The sequence below is a fragment of the Mercenaria mercenaria genome, chromosome 17 (genome assembly GCF_021730395.1).
Source record: "Mercenaria mercenaria strain notata chromosome 17, MADL_Memer_1, whole genome shotgun sequence".
Classification (NCBI taxonomy): Eukaryota; Metazoa; Mollusca; class Bivalvia; order Venerida; family Veneridae; genus Mercenaria; species Mercenaria mercenaria.
In genome coordinates this window covers 25,994,949-26,014,108 of record NC_069377.1, presented here as the reverse complement: position 1 = coordinate 26,014,108, position 19,160 = coordinate 25,994,949, and the positions used below count along the sequence as shown (strand labels likewise).

General features: G+C 33.5%; 1 protein-coding gene across 1 annotated transcript in view; it reads right to left on the bottom strand.

Annotated features, from left to right (window-relative positions):
- LOC123536442 (ruvB-like 2) overlaps positions 1-18,106 on the bottom strand; it is a 29,025-nt gene extending 10,919 nt beyond the window's left edge. The window contains exons 1-8 of the mRNA XM_045319635.2: positions 18,009-18,106; positions 7,178-7,232; positions 6,131-6,255; positions 4,979-5,051; positions 1,926-2,055; positions 1,500-1,566; positions 767-873; positions 259-352 (exon numbers count right to left, since the gene is read on the bottom strand). Coding sequence (XP_045175570.1) covers positions 259-352; positions 767-873; positions 1,500-1,566; positions 1,926-2,055; positions 4,979-5,051; positions 6,131-6,255; positions 7,178-7,232; positions 18,009-18,017 — 660 coding nt within the window. The 5' untranslated portion in view covers positions 18,018-18,106. The remainder of the gene's footprint in view (positions 1-258; positions 353-766; positions 874-1,499; positions 1,567-1,925; positions 2,056-4,978; positions 5,052-6,130; positions 6,256-7,177; positions 7,233-18,008) is intronic.
- Between the last annotated feature and the right edge of the window lie 1,054 nt (positions 18,107-19,160).

Sequence of the window (19,160 nt, the reverse complement as noted above, 5' to 3'; positions counted from 1 at the left end):
TAACACTTAATCTGTCAGGAACTAAATTTCAAAGCCTTCTTAAGAACTATAGCAATAATATCTTAACATATGAAAATTTACTTTTTTTGTTGTTGTCATATGATCTGGAGATCAGTGCCTGTATCTATGATATGTATGTGAAAAATAAACAAAATATCATAAAATGCAACAGTATAATCTCGACAAAAGATTTTTGTTAAAGAGATGTGTGTTAACAAATGACTGATGATAACAATAATGTATATAAGGGTTACTAACCTGAGCTCCCATTGCATCATAATCTCTGGCTCTTGTAAATGATCGTCCAAGTTTTGTGATCTTTCCTGTAGCTTTGTCTATTGTAATAATATCCCTACAAACAGGCAAAAATGTATTGAAAATAAACTGTACAAATCTGATTTTCTAATATGACACAGTGACATAAATAAAATGCGAACACTTAACAAGACACAAACCCTTCAATGTCTTAAAACTATTGTAAGAGCCTTCAAACTGCCTATGAAAAAGAGAAAATGGACTTTGAATTTCTCACTCTCACTATATTAATATAGCAGTTTATTCTGTGCAAAAATTATTAAATTCAAATATCACACTCCGCAAATCTTACGACCTACACAAGTGTTTTTAAAAAGAATAAATGTACTTCCTACCATTTGTTTTTACTTTTATTTACAACTCCTCTAAACAAAGCTGATAAATCCAGAACTGCACCCCATTAATGTTTCAGATATATCTAAATTACTAGTTTATACATAATTGTACATACCCAGCTTGCACTTTTTCTTTGGTTAGAGATTCAATCATTTTCTGTCCCAGATCATAAATAGTCTCCATCTCTGTTGTTTTTAATGTCAACTTCCCTACTTTCGCTCCCTGTAAAAAAGAAAGCACATGTTCTCATGTCAACAGACACATCATTTATTGTCTCTTGGGGTCATACAAAGGTTACAACTTCATTGTTATAGACCAAGTCTTCCTGTTCTATCTTCTTTCCCTTGATTTTTTTTATGTAATATTATTCTTTGCATTTCATTGTCAAAAGCATTACTAAATGCATCTTAATATTTCAGATTTTAAAAGAAAAGGTTTGGATAAAATTCACCTGTCCGCAATATTTTTACTAGGAGGGGAATGGGCTTGAGCATTTTATTTTGGTGAAAACAATTTGGTATTTGTGCAATGTGGATAAAAATCCTGACATTAAGTAGACCTTTATGGGAAAAACTGCAGGATCTGAAAGAACCTTTTTATTGGACAGGCTTACAAGCAGCAACTTCTATAGAAGGAATAAAAGCACTGCTTGTCTATATCTATACACCATGGCTGAGAATAGCCTTTCACGGACCTTCATACAATCATCTTTTGTTTTATACTGATATTTTGTGGTTATGATTCTAACACTTTGCTATGCAGTTCCTAATGTAGAAATTTTATTTTGAAATAAAGATCAAACAGCGGAATTATCAACCAGAATTATAATGAAGAAAACTATCACTTACTGTTCCAGTAGCAGGTCGGTCTATCTGGATTTCAACCACTTCACCTTCAATGATCTCAGTCTCCTCCCTGTAACACAAAAAAATCATATAATTATATGGTCATCCTTTGGAAACACTTCTATTCTCTGTAAAGTCTTTCTTATATATACAATTTATTATATATTCGTTAAGATACGCTTTTAAATAATAATATTTTGGTTGTGTTTTAAGCAGAACTGATATAATTCAAGACACTTTGCACCTATGTTGGAGGAACATCCTTGACACTACTTCAGGCATTATCTCAGGCAATTTTGGGTAGAACCACTAATGCTCTAAAAGCAAGTTTGATAGTTTCCTCATTTGACTAATGGATCAGGGCTCGAATCCACAGATTTGACAAGTAATTTACAAGTTGGTATTATGTATAACTAGTCATGTACTTACTTGATCCGGACTCCAATGGATTTCCTGAATGCCTGTGTAAGAGCTTCTGTTTTACCCATCTCTAGAGAGAATATCTCACTCCCAGCAATACTTGTGAATGGTGTATCTGAACCTAGTGCTTGAGCCATGCCTGTCGATAAGTATAATTCATAGGTAAAGGTGAAATTAAAATGTATGACTAAACAGCAAATATTTGGTGACCAAATGATATTCCTTCAATAATTTTTAAAGCGGTTGCATTTCAATTCACATATACAGGTAACCTACTGACCCAAACAAATAATTCCAGCAGTCAAAACATTGGACTGGCTTTTAACAACTGTACAATACTACATTAAAGGTATTTCATCATGACATTATGAGATATGTGCATTTTGCTAGTCAATGACAGGGTTTTTCATCAATATATAACAAAAGCCAATATTTGGTCATTTCGTGATTGAAAGAAAGCCTACTTTGTCCCCTCAAAATTAAAAACAAGATGACCATGATGGTCCTGAATCGCTCACCTCTTCCCACATGACCCAGTTTTGAGTATGACGTCGTTTTTTCTATTATTTGACATAGTGACCTAGTTTTTGAGCTCATGTGACCCAGTTTTGAACTTGACCTGGACATTATCAAGATTAAAATTCTGACCAATTTTCATGAAGATCCATTGAAAAATATGGTCTCTAGAGAGGTCACAAGGTTTTTCTATTATTTGACCTATTGACCTAGTTTTCGAAGGTACGTGACCCTGTTTTGAACTTTATCTAGATAGCATCAAGGTGAACATTCTCACTAATTTTCATGAAGATCTCATGAAAAATATGGCCTCTAGAGAGGTCACAAGGTTTTTCTATTTTTATATCTACTGGCCTAGTTTTTGACCGCACATGACCCAGTTTCAAAACTGACCTAGATACCATCAAGGTGAACATTCAGATCAATTTTCATGAAGATCTATTGAAAAATATGGCCTCTAGAGAGGTCAAAAGATTTTAAATATTTTAGACCTACTGACCTAGTTTTTGACCGCAGTTGACCCAGTTTCAAACTTGACCTAGATATCATCAAGATGAACATTCAGACCAAATTTCATACAGATCCCATGAAAAGTATGGCCTCTAGAGAGGTCACAAGGTTTTTTTATTATTTGACCTACTGACCTAGTTTTTTAAGGCACGTGACCCAGTTTCAAAACTGACCTAGATATCATCAAGGTGAACATTCTGACCAATTTTTATGGAGATCCATTCACAAGTATGGCCTCTAGAGATGTCACAAGGTTTTTCTATTTTTAGACCTACTGACCTAGTTTTTGACCGCACATGACCCTGTTTCGAACTTGACCTAGATATCATCCAGACAGACATTCAGACCAATTTTCATACAGATCCCATGAAAAATATGGCCTTTAGAGAGGTCACAAGGTTTTTCTATTATTTGACCTACTGACCTAGTTTTTGAGGGCACGTGACCCACTTTCGAACTTGACCTAGATATCATCAAGATGAACATTCAGACCAACTTTCATAAAGATCACATGAAAAATATGGCCTCTAGAGAGGTCACAAGGTTTATCTATTATTTGACCTACTGACCTAGTTTTTGACGGCACATGACCCAGTTTCGAACCTGACCTAGATATCATCAAGGTGAACATTCTGACCAATTTTCATGAAGACCTCATGAAATATATGGCCTCTAGAGAGGTCACAAGGTTTTTCTATTTTTAGACCTACTGACCTAGTTTTTGATCGCACGTGACCCAGTTTCGAATCTGACCTAGATATCATCAAGATGAACATTCAGACTAACTTTCATACAGATCCCATGAAAAATATGGCCTTTAGAGAGGTCACAAGGTTTTTCTATTATTTGACCTACTGACCTAGTTTTTGATGGCACGTGACCCAGTTTCGAACTTGACCTAGATATCATCAAGGTAAACGTTCTGACCAATTTTCATGAAGATCTTGTGAAATATATGGCCTCTAGAGAGGTCACAAGGTTTTTCTATTTTTAGACCTACTGACCTAGATTTTGAAGGCACGTGACCCAGTTTTGAACTTGACCTAGATATCATCAAATTGAACATTCTGACCAATTTTCATGAAGATCTTGTGAAATATATGGCCTCTAGAGAGGTCACAAGGTTTTTCTATATTTTTAGACCTAATGACCTAGTTTTTGAAGGCACTTGACCCAGTTTCGAACCTGACCTAGATATCATCAAGATGAACATTCAGACCAACTTTCATAAAGATCCCATGAAAAATGTGACCTCTAGAGTGGTCACAAGCAAAAGTTTACGGACGCACGCACGGACGGACGACAGACACTGCGTGATCACAAAAGCTCACCTTGTCACTTTGTGACAGGTGAGCTAAAAATATATAAATTGGCACTGAAATTTCACAAATTAGGAAGTAAGAAGTTCATTCATGATTAGGAAACCATCAAATTTTTCTGTTACAGATCTCTTTTGTAGAAGAAGAAAAAGGCTTTTTCAATAGAATGCTCTTTTCCTAAAAAAAGCAATTATCCCATATAAGCCTCTAAACTTGAAAGACCAGGACCTCTTCCAGACTTCCTGATGAAAAGCCCTGACTGCCCATGTAAACTTTTGTAGTAAATGAAGGTTATTTGCTATTTCAACAGCATTGGCCTCCACACTTTTTAAACATGCCCACGTAATTCAGATCCAAATGGACACTATTCAATCATTATTTATTTCTTAATCCTTATTGGTTCAGTAGTTATCACTAAAATTTACCATTTGCATAAAGATGATGTAACTACATTTTGGATAACACAGACACGAGATTCGAGAACAAAAACAATTATTTTGTTGTTTTATCACAACAACGACATATCTATAGGTGATATGGAGACATTCCTGCCTCTGACGGCAGAAGACCACGGGTGCCTCTTCATGAATTATTTAAGGCACAAGCAGGCAACTGGGTAGAACAACCAACTTACCGAAAGCCAGTTGGATAGTTTCCTACCATAAAGACACAAATCTGCAATACTGTCTCCATAAGCTATGCATAAAGTAAACTTACCCATAGCTATAGCTGTTTTCCCAGTGCCAGGGTGTCCTGCTATCAACAATGCCCTACCAGCTATCTTGCCATCCTTTATAAGAAAACAAGGTTTAACTGTAACATTATCTTACTGATAAATTCCTTGTCCATCACTTGCTCCAATACATTCATAATATGATAAATCTATTTTTAATTTGTAATTCAATGATTAAGAAAACCTAAATTATAAGTGTTTAAGTAAATGCCCTAACTTTTAATATGCTCTTAAAATTGTTTTAAAAAATGTACCTCAGCCTATCTGGTATGATTCCACCTACAATGATTTGACCTGACCTACACTGGTAGGCCAGAAATATTATAATTATCACACATCACTAGTGACCAGCCCTGACCAGCCTGAAGAAGCAATTTTCTTGAATAAAATTAGCAAAAATCTGACCTCTTTTAAATGTCTACCACACAATTTTCAGAAAAAGCTACCTAACTTTTACACACTTGAGTTTTCTTATTTCTCTTTTATCACGATTAATTTTTTTTTCATCATATAATGCATAAATCTTATAATAATACAGAATTTCTATAAGTTCCCCTTCTACTTTCTGTTAAATGTCCTTGATGAGCATGTCCGCTGCTTACTACAGATCTTACAGAGCTCAACTCTTAAGTCTGTAGAGCACTTGCCCATACAGCAACTTCAACTATAGTTTTACTTGCTTGAAACCAAACTTTGGTTGCCCAAAATTAATATAACATGGTGACGTGATGAGATATTGCAATGCAGTATAGCATAAAAACAGTATTAAGTGATTTTCTGAGAAATGTTTCTTTGGATTTTTCTTTGGATCTTTCATATGTTTCACTTGCCTGACAGGTAACTGAGTATAATTTTTTGCCTTCCCACTTTTAGCTAACTTTTAGCTGCCCAAAAAAATAGGGCACTTTTTACTACTTATTATTTATCAATATCATCAACATCTTAATGTAATAATAACTCTTATATTCATCTTTACATAATCTGACCTATCTCTGCCAGGACGAAAATCAGAATATTTATACTTGAAATATGTACATATTTCAGCTAAATAATGTAAGGAACCAACACATAATAAAATTCTGCATTATCCAAGACAAAGACTGTATTTCAGGTATGTCTCAAAGGAATTAACTTACCTTGATCATTTCAAGGATGACTCCAGCAGCCCGTCGAGCATCCATCTGTCCCACCATTCCCTGTGATACATTACGGGCTTCCAGTGCATCATCGAGACCCAATCCTCGGATATGTGAATGTGCACCTTTGCAAACAGAAGGGCATACATACCAATTTATTCACAAACATTTTCTTTTTCAAAATACTACATAGTAAATTTCAAACTGTTGGCAGTACTAACGAAAATTTTTTGACTTCCTGTCTTTTCCATATAAGCACCACCCACGTACCTTTTTACTAATTTTATTTTTTAAATATACAACTTGGTCATTTTCAGTTTATTTTGGTAAAACTTGTTTAAATTCATTCAATTCTGAATGTACAGTCACATGTACAGGACTCAACAAATTCTTTGATCAAGTCTACCTGCAGTACGAGCTGCTAAGAATTTTCGCTTATCCTGCTGCAATTTGTGCTTGTCCGATAATAAAAGAAAACTGCCTTTTAATTTAAAGTTTTACTCATACATGTAATACTATGTAACTGCCATCAGAAATTGTTGTATTACCAAAATGATACATATGTAATAACATTAATACAGAATCATAAATTGTTACACTGCTACCATTATTGTTTTTGACAATTTAAGTGATTTTTTTCAGCTCAAATTGTCAATGCAAATATTGAGCGTCAAGCTAATGTTAATGAAATGTGATACAGCAACAGAACAGGTCAGATTTTAGAGTGATAGACAAATAATTATAAATCAACTTCTTTCTTAGATTTTTTCAATTGCTGATTCAGAAATGTACTGACTGTTCGTCACTCATGTTCATGGAATTCATAACATCTTTGGTTGAGTAGCAGGATTTCTCTTATTTATGAACAGACAAGTGCATCTGTTGACTCCCGAGTTATATCCACATGAGATTCTTGAAGATTATTTTGGAATATGTATTGCACTGTGAGCATTTATTCATAGGTATACAGTACTCATGTAAAGGACTCTCAATTAAAAAATAACAAAGAAGTCTTGGAAATAAGGATTGGATGTATAAACAACGTACCAATACGCTCTATTCTTGTCACTTCTCGGATCTCTTGAACCTTGTCTGCAGTAGGCTGTAAAGATATACACAAAAGTTAAAAAATGGCAGATTAAACCTAACATAACCAGGGCTGGGACAATTTCAAAATTTTGAAACCGGTTAATCATTTATAAATATGAAGTCGAATCAAACTAGTTAATCGGCCACCATATTGAAAATGCTGTTTTCTTTCAAGATGACCTATCAAGGTACTTTTAGCAGCAGACTTCATTAGAAACTTACGGACTGTATTGTTTGCAAGCAGTGTGATAGTCAATAAGTCATTTCGGTGTATTTGATTTTAAATATATCATGACAGGCAAATTCGAGACTATTGATTATGTTGATGTGTTTTAGCGGAAATATACTGCTGATCTATGTCAGGGCACTAGACAACTTTTGGGGACAGGTACTCATACCCTCAGGATGGGGAATTTTTCGACATTTTAAGACGAAAAGGTGAAGTTTAAGCCATGTATATGTAACTACTTTTCACACTTATTAATACTGTTTTCAATCATTCCTAACTGATGTGACTATATTGCAACAGTAATCTTCCTTAGAGGCACTATATAATATTAAAAGAAAGAGTTCATATCTATTTCAATTTGTGTCAAACAACCTATCATTAGGGGAATTTTCTTCTGAGAAAGGAGGAAAAAACGTATTATTTTAGGAGGGGAATGGTACCCATATTCGGCCCCAAAAATGGCCATATGAGTGCCCTGTATGTGCTGGCCAAACAAATGTATAAAGTACGATTCCTGATGTGTATTGTTTGAAAGTGATTAGCAGTTTGCAAAATTGAAACCGGTTTCACCTACAGTGTTCCCACTACATTTTTTGGCCAGGGGTGTTTTCACCTCGAGCCAAACAAAACTGGGGGTGAAACATAAAAAGTGGGGGGTGACAAAAGTAAAGCGATCAAATAAAAGAAATAAACAATTGTCTAATTATTTGTTCTGTATTAAAATAATGTCATTGTGTAATGAGTGTTTTAAATCACTGACCAGACCTCGATGAAAGCTCTAGGTCATTTCATAACTTAAGACTTTGATAGCAGGCATGCTCTTGCAGCCAGGAAAATTCTGTTGCCCATTCTGGTCTATATAGCAGTGGTTTCCTGGACGCTTTACACCTTTGGGCAATGGGAACAGGGCCGGGGGGTTGTCAGTTTCATGCTGTTTGGGCTGTGTGGACGAATGTTGCACATCGCCACCACCAGCAGTTATAAGCATGTCAGGAATTTTTCGCTGTACTGCCATTTTGTTGCAGACAAAATATGTGACGTCAAAATCGCATGGCTGACTGTGTACCGCAAAAGTGAATAATTTCCGATACCGCATTATCGAGTTTTAGTACCAGTCCATTACGTCACGCATCTGGCTTACCAAAATGAATCGAAAATGAAAGTAAACTGTCAACTTGCATCGGAATTGAATAAATATCTTAATAGTAAATTAATAAGTGAAGGTACACGACGGCGATATTAATTAAAGGAATATTGATTAAAGACAATGATGTTTTTTTTTTATATTTTTCTGTGCGTGATTTCACCCTCAGCAGACTTTTTAAGTGTAATGTGAAATCTGTGCATGAAAAACGTTCATATTTAACACTGTGTAACATAGCAACATGCTTTTAACAACTGGCCTGACCTCCCAGTTATGATCAGAAATTGATTGTTGGGAGTATCTCTGTAGATGTAGATATCTACCTTTCTCATGGCTCATTGTCACAGGGGCAAAATTTTTTCAAAATGACCTCTTGACATTTCTTTCCTTAGAAAACATAGTAAATTACTAATTGTACTATATATAAGTGTATATGGCTCATGGACCCACACTGTATCCTAGACCACAGCCATGGGTCCAGTGTATATATTTTTGTTTAATATCAAAAATCCCCTTTTTCTCACATAAATATGCTTTTTATATGTTACTCAATTGAAAATAAATCGATGACCAAAAATCCGGTCACAGTATCATATTCATTGAAAAGGTGAACTATGCGAGCGTACCGCTATGGGAAGTGTTAAATGTTTAGAAGGTGCGATCATGCAGGTAGAGGCTGCAAGTGTATGGACTCCGATTTTGTAATGTTCTATACTGCACACCTGTATTTTCGCGGCAATTAACAATTTTCAGTGACGTTGTAATCAATCATGAAATCAGTTTCTTTCTTTGAATATGGAACAAATTTTGCTGTTTCAAAGCTTGCAAAATCGAAAGAAAGTCAGAACTCCAAAACAATGTGCACAGACTTCCCAATGTAACTTCAATACCGCGAGATTAGTAATACCGTGAGAAAAGTGATGCCCAGTATACATGTATGCTGAGTAACTTCCCATTGATCAGGTCGGCATGACGTCACATCCGGAGCAGTCGATTATGCAAATTACCTTGGAGGTGAAAGCAGGACCTCGCAATTCGTAGCGAATTAACTAGCGTTGTGGGTTGTAATGTTTTTATTTTCAAATAAAACAAATCAAGAGTCATCTTTTTTATTATATGCTTACCCAATAGTACAATCTATATATTTTTCAAAAAATATTTTGTGGCATTTTAAAACGGTCTGGAAAAAGTGACAGATTATGTATTGTCAGCTCTTTGGCGCTACGGATCAGTTATGATTAGCTTATTCAACATTTTCTCTGTTTGCATTATATTACATATTAAAATAAACTAAATATCTGAGAACATAACATTTTTTTTATTCAACTTCTTTGCTTAAAATCGTAGCAGTTGTTTATTTCATCTTTCAGAGAATCTTTCAAGTGTCTTGAAAAAGAGTTTTTGTTTGTTTGTTTTCTCAAGAAAGAACAGATAAAATAAATAAGTAAATTAATTTTCTCATTTTTTATGTCTTTTTAAAATAAGCTGATTTTCTAAATGTTTTAATGCTCTGAAATAAAATATTTTATATTGTTGCCATTTCCTGAAATATACTATGTGCGATATATTTCATTTAGTTTATGTAAAATGCTATAATTAAGTATGAAAGTCATTTAAATAAAGTTAAAAACTTATTATATATGTAATCTTATTGCAGTCATTTTTTTATTTTATATTTATTTATTTTATTTATTTATTCTTTTTTTTGAAGAAATGCCCTTCCAGCCAAAACTTAGTTTGGTGAATTGATTTTAAAATTTCAAATGAACTATGTGTATTGATTACGGTTTTTTTTTCTATGTAGGAGCTCTATTAATCCCTTAGTCAGTTAACACTCAAATAACAATAATGTACATCTTCCAAATATCATAAGACCCTGAAGGCATACATCAAACGGATAAAACAGGAAATTACCATAAGGCCCCGAAGGGGTACATGAGAGGGATGAAACAAACAGGAAATCAATCTATTAATTAGTGATAGTCATTAAGAACTGGTCAAAACTGATTATCATTAATATACCACATACTGATTGGTTTCCATAGTGATCTATAACTTATGACTTGAATGAATGCTTTAATTTTATTATATGTGGAAGCAGTCAATTGTGACAGTCTAACAAAAAAATATGGATTTTGAAAACTACAAGGTATGGCTAAAATTATTCTAGACAAAGCGTGCAAATTATCGTTCATAATTGACAATTTAATACAAAACAGAGATCAGCATTTTTCAGTATTTTCGTATTTAAGGAAGTCATCAGTTTATTGATACGTCCTGGCTTTTCGTAGAAAAGAAACTAGCATGCAGTTATTACATTGTATTATAATTATCATTTTATCTCCACGTGTAACACAGTAGCTCTAGCTGTCATATTACATTTAAAACAATTGTTTATATATAAAAAACCGTTGTGTTATAAATGCAGTTAAAGATCTTCTATTTTGATCCTGATACGCTTCGAGGGAGAAAAAAATCCCTTATCCAGTATTTACGCATTATGTACTATTATGCTTTAAATTATGACACCTTTTATTAAATCTCATACCAATCAGAATTTAGGTTTAAAGTCACAGATGAAGAAAATATATGCCTTAACTCTTTGCTTTTCCATATTTTTTTAAAAATAGCTAATTTCTTTGAAATTACGATTATTTTCTGTTAATTGTAAAATTCACTTTAATATAAAATTTGGAAAATGGAACATTTACAGCAGGAAAACACCTTTAAAGCAATTAATTAATACAAACAACAAAGTAGAAACATAAATACCCTTATTTATATTACATTTAAGCAGAAAATATCATAAATAAATAGTGCCGGAAACGGGGGACGGACATTACATAAAATGACTGGTTCAGCTTTTATAACTACTTTGGAACATAAATTACTCTAAAATTCAAATTTCTTAACAAAGGAAACATTTGTGTCATTTCAATAGGTAATATGTCTATAAATATAATAAATGGTTTTACTAAATGATAAAGGAAATTCATTTCAGACATTCATTCAAATAGCAGTTAAAAAGCAAGCAAGATTGAAGTACTGTATTTTCCCGAATAGACGCCCCCGGGGGCGTTACATTTTCCAAAGAGGGGGCGTTCATTTGAGGTAAAAAAATAAGAATTAAAATTTTTACAAAACTTAAAAACATCGTTCAAACCAACTGTAAAGTGTTTCTGTGTTGTTTAATTCCCCCAAAAGGTAATTATTTGGCATCTAATTTAATGCAGTTTATCTTAAAATTATGCATTTAAATACGGTACCTCATGTATTCCGTGACACGCTCGCGACATTACACATTACGTCATCATATCCAAACAGCTGTGTACTCCGATAATATTTTCCTTAGTACATGCGGGTACTGCAATACACAATGTCAGTGGTTTGACACGCTGTTTATGTGCTGGCTTTTAAATTAAAAGTTATTAGAACTGCCGAAGAAAAGGTTAACACTTTGCCGCAAATTTGTTTAAAGTCGACAGGAAGCTTGTGCGCGGGTGGTGCAAAAACAAATCAAAAATGGATTTACCGTTTATTTTTCTATTTGATGATTGGATACGTACCGTACTTAGTATAAACGTTTTGGATTTACGTTACATGTACTGTTTAATAGTGTGTTTAATTCTTAATACATTGGATACTTACTGTAAATTACTTATTATGTGGACTTATAAAAATGAGGTAGGTGATTTTTTTTCGTTCTTGTTGACTTTTTCCCCCCTCCAAAACGGGTGGGGGGCGTTAATTAGAGGGGGGGCCTTAATTCGGGAAAATACGGTATTTCATTTTTACTAATTTTCAGCACAGGAGCCTGAAATTCTATCTATAATGCTCCAAAATGGCTAAATATAAAAATTACCCCTCCTATATATATAAAAAAAGAACAGGAATGAAACAAAACCGTACCCCGCCCACTTTTTGTAAACAAGAAACTTCGAAAAACAGAAAAGCATCTCTATACGAGCGGTCTTATTTTGAAGAGGACAAAAAAATATACTAGAAACACTGCTTACTGTAAACTGTCTTCCTTTTAACTAACACAAAATCATCATTTTCAATACCTTTTCGTTCATCGCCGAAACCATTGCGTGACGTCACATATACATGTACCTGTTTCACAGCCTCGCAGTTAATTCGATGTACTTTCACTTCGATAAGAAATAAAGGTAAGATATTGTTTATGTTCTATATTTTATTGTTCATTTTTCCATGAATAAAAATTATATATTTGCATTTGTTTGTCAATGTATTCAACTAATATGAATTAAGGCACCGCCTAGCATTGGGGATTTATCTTTTATATATCCGCTTAGAAAGAAATATTCAACGCTCAAGAAAGTGAAACTTTGCACTAAACTGTAGTTTACATTTAGTGTCATCATACCTCTTACAGCGAATATCATACTTTGCAAAATTTACGGAAGCCATGCCGGTGACGTCATTCAGCGTTCTCGCACTAGCTTTTAGAATTTTGTTTTGTTTGTTTGCACTCCACGCAGAAACTTGACGGTCTCTACACTTCCTTACTGTTTTAAAAGTGTTTTTCAGTTGCATGTACAGTTTTCATTACGATAAAGAAGTAAAATAATCATGTTAGCGCGGTTTACGAGTTTCTATGACTGATTCGGGGTGCTCGGATGTTCATAAAGACAACCAGTCAGCGGATTTTACATAAACCGGAACCGGAAAACATCGAAAAAATTGCCTCAGTATATGCAAACAGCAAAGACGAATATCTATATACGGACGTTACCGTCTCGGGGATTTTCATCCCCGGCGCTTTGCGCCGGTGATAAATCCCCTAATATTTTCAAAACAAAAACGTAAACAAAAGGGGAAGTAACTCCATTATTCACTGGAGGGAAATTTAAAAATTGAAAACTTTCATAGTGACTATTTTTTATTATGGCAGATAACCTGAGCGCTGCGATATGGTATGGAAATCCTGTGTTTTTTATAAAAATGTTGCATTTGACCCTTAATTAGTTATGACACATCGAAGTGAAAGTATATCGAATTAACTGCGAGGCTGTGAAACAGGTACATGTATGTGACGTCACGCAATGGTTTCGGCGATGAACGAAAAGGTATTGAAAATGATGATTTTATGTTAGTTAAAAGGAAGACAGTTTACAGTAAGCAGTGTTTCTAGTAGATTTTTTTGTCCTCTTCAAAATAAGACCGCTCGTATAGAGATGCTTTTCTGTTTTTCGAAGTTTCTTGTTTACAAAAAGTGGGCGGGGTACGGTTTTGTTTCATTCCTGTTCTTTTTTTATATATATAGGAGGGGTAATTTTTATATTTAGCCATTTGGAGCATCATAGATAGAATTTCAGGCTCCTGTGTTTTCAGAAAGTATTCTGCTAGTATTAAGCAGTATTTGTCAAAATCAGCTTTACAATCAATTCTTTACTGCATATTATATGTATGCAAGTACTGTTCTGTTTCAAAGAAAAAAACATACATGCAGTACACGCATTCCCATAAATATAATCCATATCTAACAACCTTCCAGTAGAATACAAGCATATTAAATGTAGATGACCATAACATTACTGTATCAGTTTAGCTTTCTATCAGTGTTGTGTTTATGGTACAAAAAGAAATAATGATAACATAATAATGTTCTGTCTATGATTGAAAAAACATTGTTTTTTTGGGGGGTTTTGTATACTTGTTTGTATACTTGTACCAATCTTTTATTTTTCACTGTTTAATTTAATATAATACTTTTTTTTAAAAAGGGGAAGTCCTTGGCAAAAAAGGCAAAATACATCCTTACTAGGGGTTTTAATTTTATACAATACACTGGATTATAACACTTACATCAAAGAGTGTTGTTTTAGGTAAAGATTCCATAATGATCAATTAAGATCCAGTTTAGGGGTTTTATGGTCCCTTGTATATTGGCACCCTGTTGAGAAAGTGTGATTTTGTGATCTTCTATGGCCACCTGTGTTTTATGGCATGTTGTTGCCATCTCAATAGGTCACTAATTAATTATGTTGTTTTAATTAAGGAATGATTTTGATGCATCTTATGACCCTTTATTGTGTTGATGAAAATATAAGAGAAAATATAAAAGATAAGAAATATACAGTAGGGCACTAGGGGAGGGGGATCAAGTGTTTAAACAGTATGGTAGCATTTCAGAACGTTTTTGTAATTACTAAGGGACAAAAGGGGGGCATAGTTTTCTGGATATGATGTTAAAACTTATAAATTACAACACTATAAATTTCAAGAAGACAGATGACTAAAACTCTACTTACTTTTTTCAACATGTAGTTTTAGTAAAAAAATGTAATGTCCGTCCCCAACACTTTAAATGTGCTTATAGATAATGTTTGGGAAAGTTTTACTTTATATATATACTCATTAGTCTTTTTTCATGTTTTTTCATGAGTTCTTTATATGAAAGTAAAATTCATGTATGAAACTGATTCATTTTGCTGAAGATTTCAACAAATTTTGACATTTTTTTTTACACACAGTGTTTTTAAGAAAAAATGTCACAAAACAATGTATTTTACTGATTTTAAATGCATTTTTTAAAAAATTTCAGTTCTTACTGGTAAATCAGAAATAAAAGGAATTGAATTTGATAGAAAATAACAATATATATACAACATTTAAAATCAATGATAAGTGGGGACGGACATTACGGGGACGGACATTACATATAACTTTTACACTTTTGTCAATATCTAAAAAACTGCTTGATGGATTTATACAATTTTTGGAAATGTTACTCATGTCATCATATGTAATAAAAATGTGCTGCAAATTTCTAGTTTTATAACACTTAATGAAGTTTATGGTAGGGGGACGGACATTACGGATTTTTTGTCACAAACTAACTTTTGATGAGATATTCGGCTATATTTATTTATAGACTTGATGTACAGAAATGATACATTGACTATTTCAACTTACATATTTTTCAAACTTTTCAAGGCCATCCCACATGTTCTAGCACCAAAAGATACTACTTTTTTCTTCACATTTTTAAGTATAACATTTTCAGATTTCTAGGGCATTACATCCATACAACTTTGGTTCAAACCATGATTCTCAAAACAAGAAATACAGAAGAACATGATGTTATATATCAAATGAAAGCAAAGATAATTTTCTTTCACAAAATTTAATAGTGAAGATGTAAAAAAGAACAGAATTTCTGTGAGACAGCTTACAAAAATGATGAAATTTTAGATGCTAACCCGTTACATGCAAAAATGGCTAATTTTTGCCTACTTAAACTTGTCGCACTACTTTATTTTTAAATTTTCATGAGAAATGTTCACCTCCACATCTACATCTGTATCATACCTTACTTATAAACTTTATTTCATAGTTCTATCTTGTACTGTTTGAAAGATGGGGCTATGTACATGATTTTTTGCTGAATTGGGCACTTTACTGTGCACCAGGCCGTAAGAGGTGTTGATTTAATTAAATTTGGCGTTACTGAATCACTTTTGACACCACAGTATAAGCTATCTGGCTTTCAGAACTGTTTTAATGGTAGGCTACAAAATAGAACGAGAAAAGTGAAACGAATGGAGAAACCTTTAGAATTAGATGAGCTAGATTTTCTGTTTTATTTATTTGTAAAGACCTCCGATTTTTTAAATTATAATTTTCATTCAGTCCGTCACAACTATGAGACCTTGTAGCTTACACGGATTAATGATGAATATCACGTCTGAAACCTAAAAAAGAAAGATTTCTTTCTCGGGAGTGATTTCTCGAACATCATGCTACATTATAAATTCACTGACTTCTTAATATTGCCCAAAATTTTACTTTAAATAAAGAAAAATAACCAGCACCAAGGAAACATTAAACGCTTTTCAATTACAATTTAGCGTTTGCTGTCACCTCCGCCTGTTGCTACGCAACGCGATACGCTGAAGTGCCCGGATATCCGACCTGATCAATAGCGTTACGCTCACGTAGACTCGTTTTACCTATGCTCGACCAGATTTACAAGTATTTTTCTCGGAACAAATTAAAAACTGACAAGGTTGTGGAAAACGTTTAGTTTCTGAATTGACCTACTTTTATTGGTAAATTTCCACCCAAGCGTTTGGCTGACATTGATCAGGATAAAATATAGCGCGGTTCATACTATAGGGTGTAAAACACTAAATTTTAAAGTGACATTTTCCTATGCTCGACCAGACCGATTTCTTTTTTCAGAGGTAATTATAAAATCAAACAAACAAATATTTTTATAGTCAAAACTTCATATTTTTTAGTTCTGTTTTCAGATTTTAAAATCAATAAGTTTCAGACTTTCAAACAAGAGATAGAAACAACTACCTGAAAAGGGGGCAAAATGAACTTTGGTAAATGGTGTGTCTGCAGTATACATCAAGTAATTTAACAAGAAATCGAACTGTTTTAACAATCAAACAAACCTAAAAACTTCAAAAAGTCAAATGTCCATAATCATTTTATCCAACTTGTCTTATGGCGCGGTGAATCTTTTTATCTCAAGCGTCTACATGACGCAACTAATGAAGGCGCCATTTTTGTTTTGACCTTTCGAGAGGTGGGCGTGTTTGTTTACATCTTAAATTTTACTTTCAAGTTGATAGTTTACAGATATAAGCTTATGTCAAATTATCAATAAAGGTTAGAAGACTATAAAATACGTTGTTCCAGTACTCTTCTTAAAGAATTCGGGAAAGACGCATCATTTTCAAGAGGAGATTCACGGTAAGTATTTTCACAGATGCAAAGAAGCTGTCGTCTGTAAACAAACAAGCCCCTTAAAGATCTAGATCAAATATGTATGATGTCATACAAGGATGCTGGGAAGGAAATAAATGAACAAAAACCGTGAGTTCAAAGGTTTATTTCAATAAACATGTACATTTATAAATAGTGGTCGAGCACTTGGCTGGTCGAGCATAGGTAAAATGACTCTAGTTCACCTTTTCAATGTATATGATACTGTGATCGGATTTTTGGTCATCAATTCTTTTTTTTCATTTCACTAACATATAAAAAGTATATTTCATATTAATTGTGTGAAAATGGGGATTTTTGATATTAAACAAAAATACGCTGGACCCGTGCCTGTGTCCTAGAACTGTACGCTACTGCCACCTTTGTGTTTTTGCATCTTTCACAATATAAAACAAACTGTATACGTCGGATTAGTTCGACTAATCAGCGGACTTGTCAAAAACAAAGATACAGTGGCCCAGTGGGTGGGGTACAACACATGTGACTGAAACCCAACAATTTCAGCATTTTGTTGTAGTTTACAATACAATTTATCAGTATCAACATTGAATCAAACAATCTTGTAAAATAAAATATGGCTTTTATTAGAAGAAGTGGGATCAATGACATAAATATACCAAATATATTGATAAATTCACGAAAAAATATCTTACCACGGCCATTTTTGTTTAGTTTTAGACTGTCTTTCTTATTTTAAAAAGTACTGCACAATTTGTGTCCGCAAATCAAATTACAGACCATTAAACCAGTCTATACCCTGGCAACCATTTCCGCGTCTATAAGGGAGATAACTCCGGAATATTCTGGAACGTTTCGTGCTAAAACACGCTGTGTGCACTTGTTAATAAGACGGTTTTTCACTGTGCAAAATTCTGAGCCAGAAACACTTTTGATTGTTATTGTGTTTTATATCTAGAGAAAGTGAGAGAAATACACACGAGGCGAGCTATAAATTATAATAGGGTCTAGATAGATTTCTAGATCTATTCTAAATAATAGGCTATATCTATCTAAATAAGAAAATGATTAATCTTTATGTCATGAAGGTAGCCATGACATGAAAATGAAACATATAAAAAGATCTAAATTATGTATTACCACAGTGTTTTTAGGCCGTCACCTTTAAAGTAGCTCTATCACTAAAAGTATATAGGCCTAGCTGGTATTTTCCCTATGGTAAATAAGTCCTTTGAAACATCAATTTTCCCAAATAATTTAAAAATAGCACAAGTGACACCTTTATATAAGAAAAAGAGTACTTTAGACAAAGGAAATTACCGTCCAGTCAGTATACTACCTGCTATATCAAAAATCTTTGAAAGAGCAAATAATACACAGTTATCCCAGTTTTTTGACCAACATTTCAATACTTATCTCTCAGCATTTAGATCAGGTTATGGCTATCAGACAACCCTACTCAGGCTAATTGAGGACTGGAAACAAGCGCTTGATGATAATAAATATATAGCATCAGTTTTAATGGACCTTTCCCAAGCATTTGAATGTTTACCACACGACTTACTTATTCTTAAATTAAAAAGCTATGGTGTATCTGATAATTCTTTGAACTTGATTGTTAGTTATCTAAGTGAACGAAAACAATGTACCAAATTAGGTCAGGTCAAAAGTGATTTTCAGGAAATATATAAAGGGGTTCCTCAAGGCTCAATATTAGGTCCTGTGCTTTTTAATATCTTCCTTAACGACATATTTCATTTTGTTCAAGATAGTCAACTTTATAATTATGCTGATGATAATACGTTATCCTTTGCAAATCATGACCTAGACACAGTTAAATCCACCTT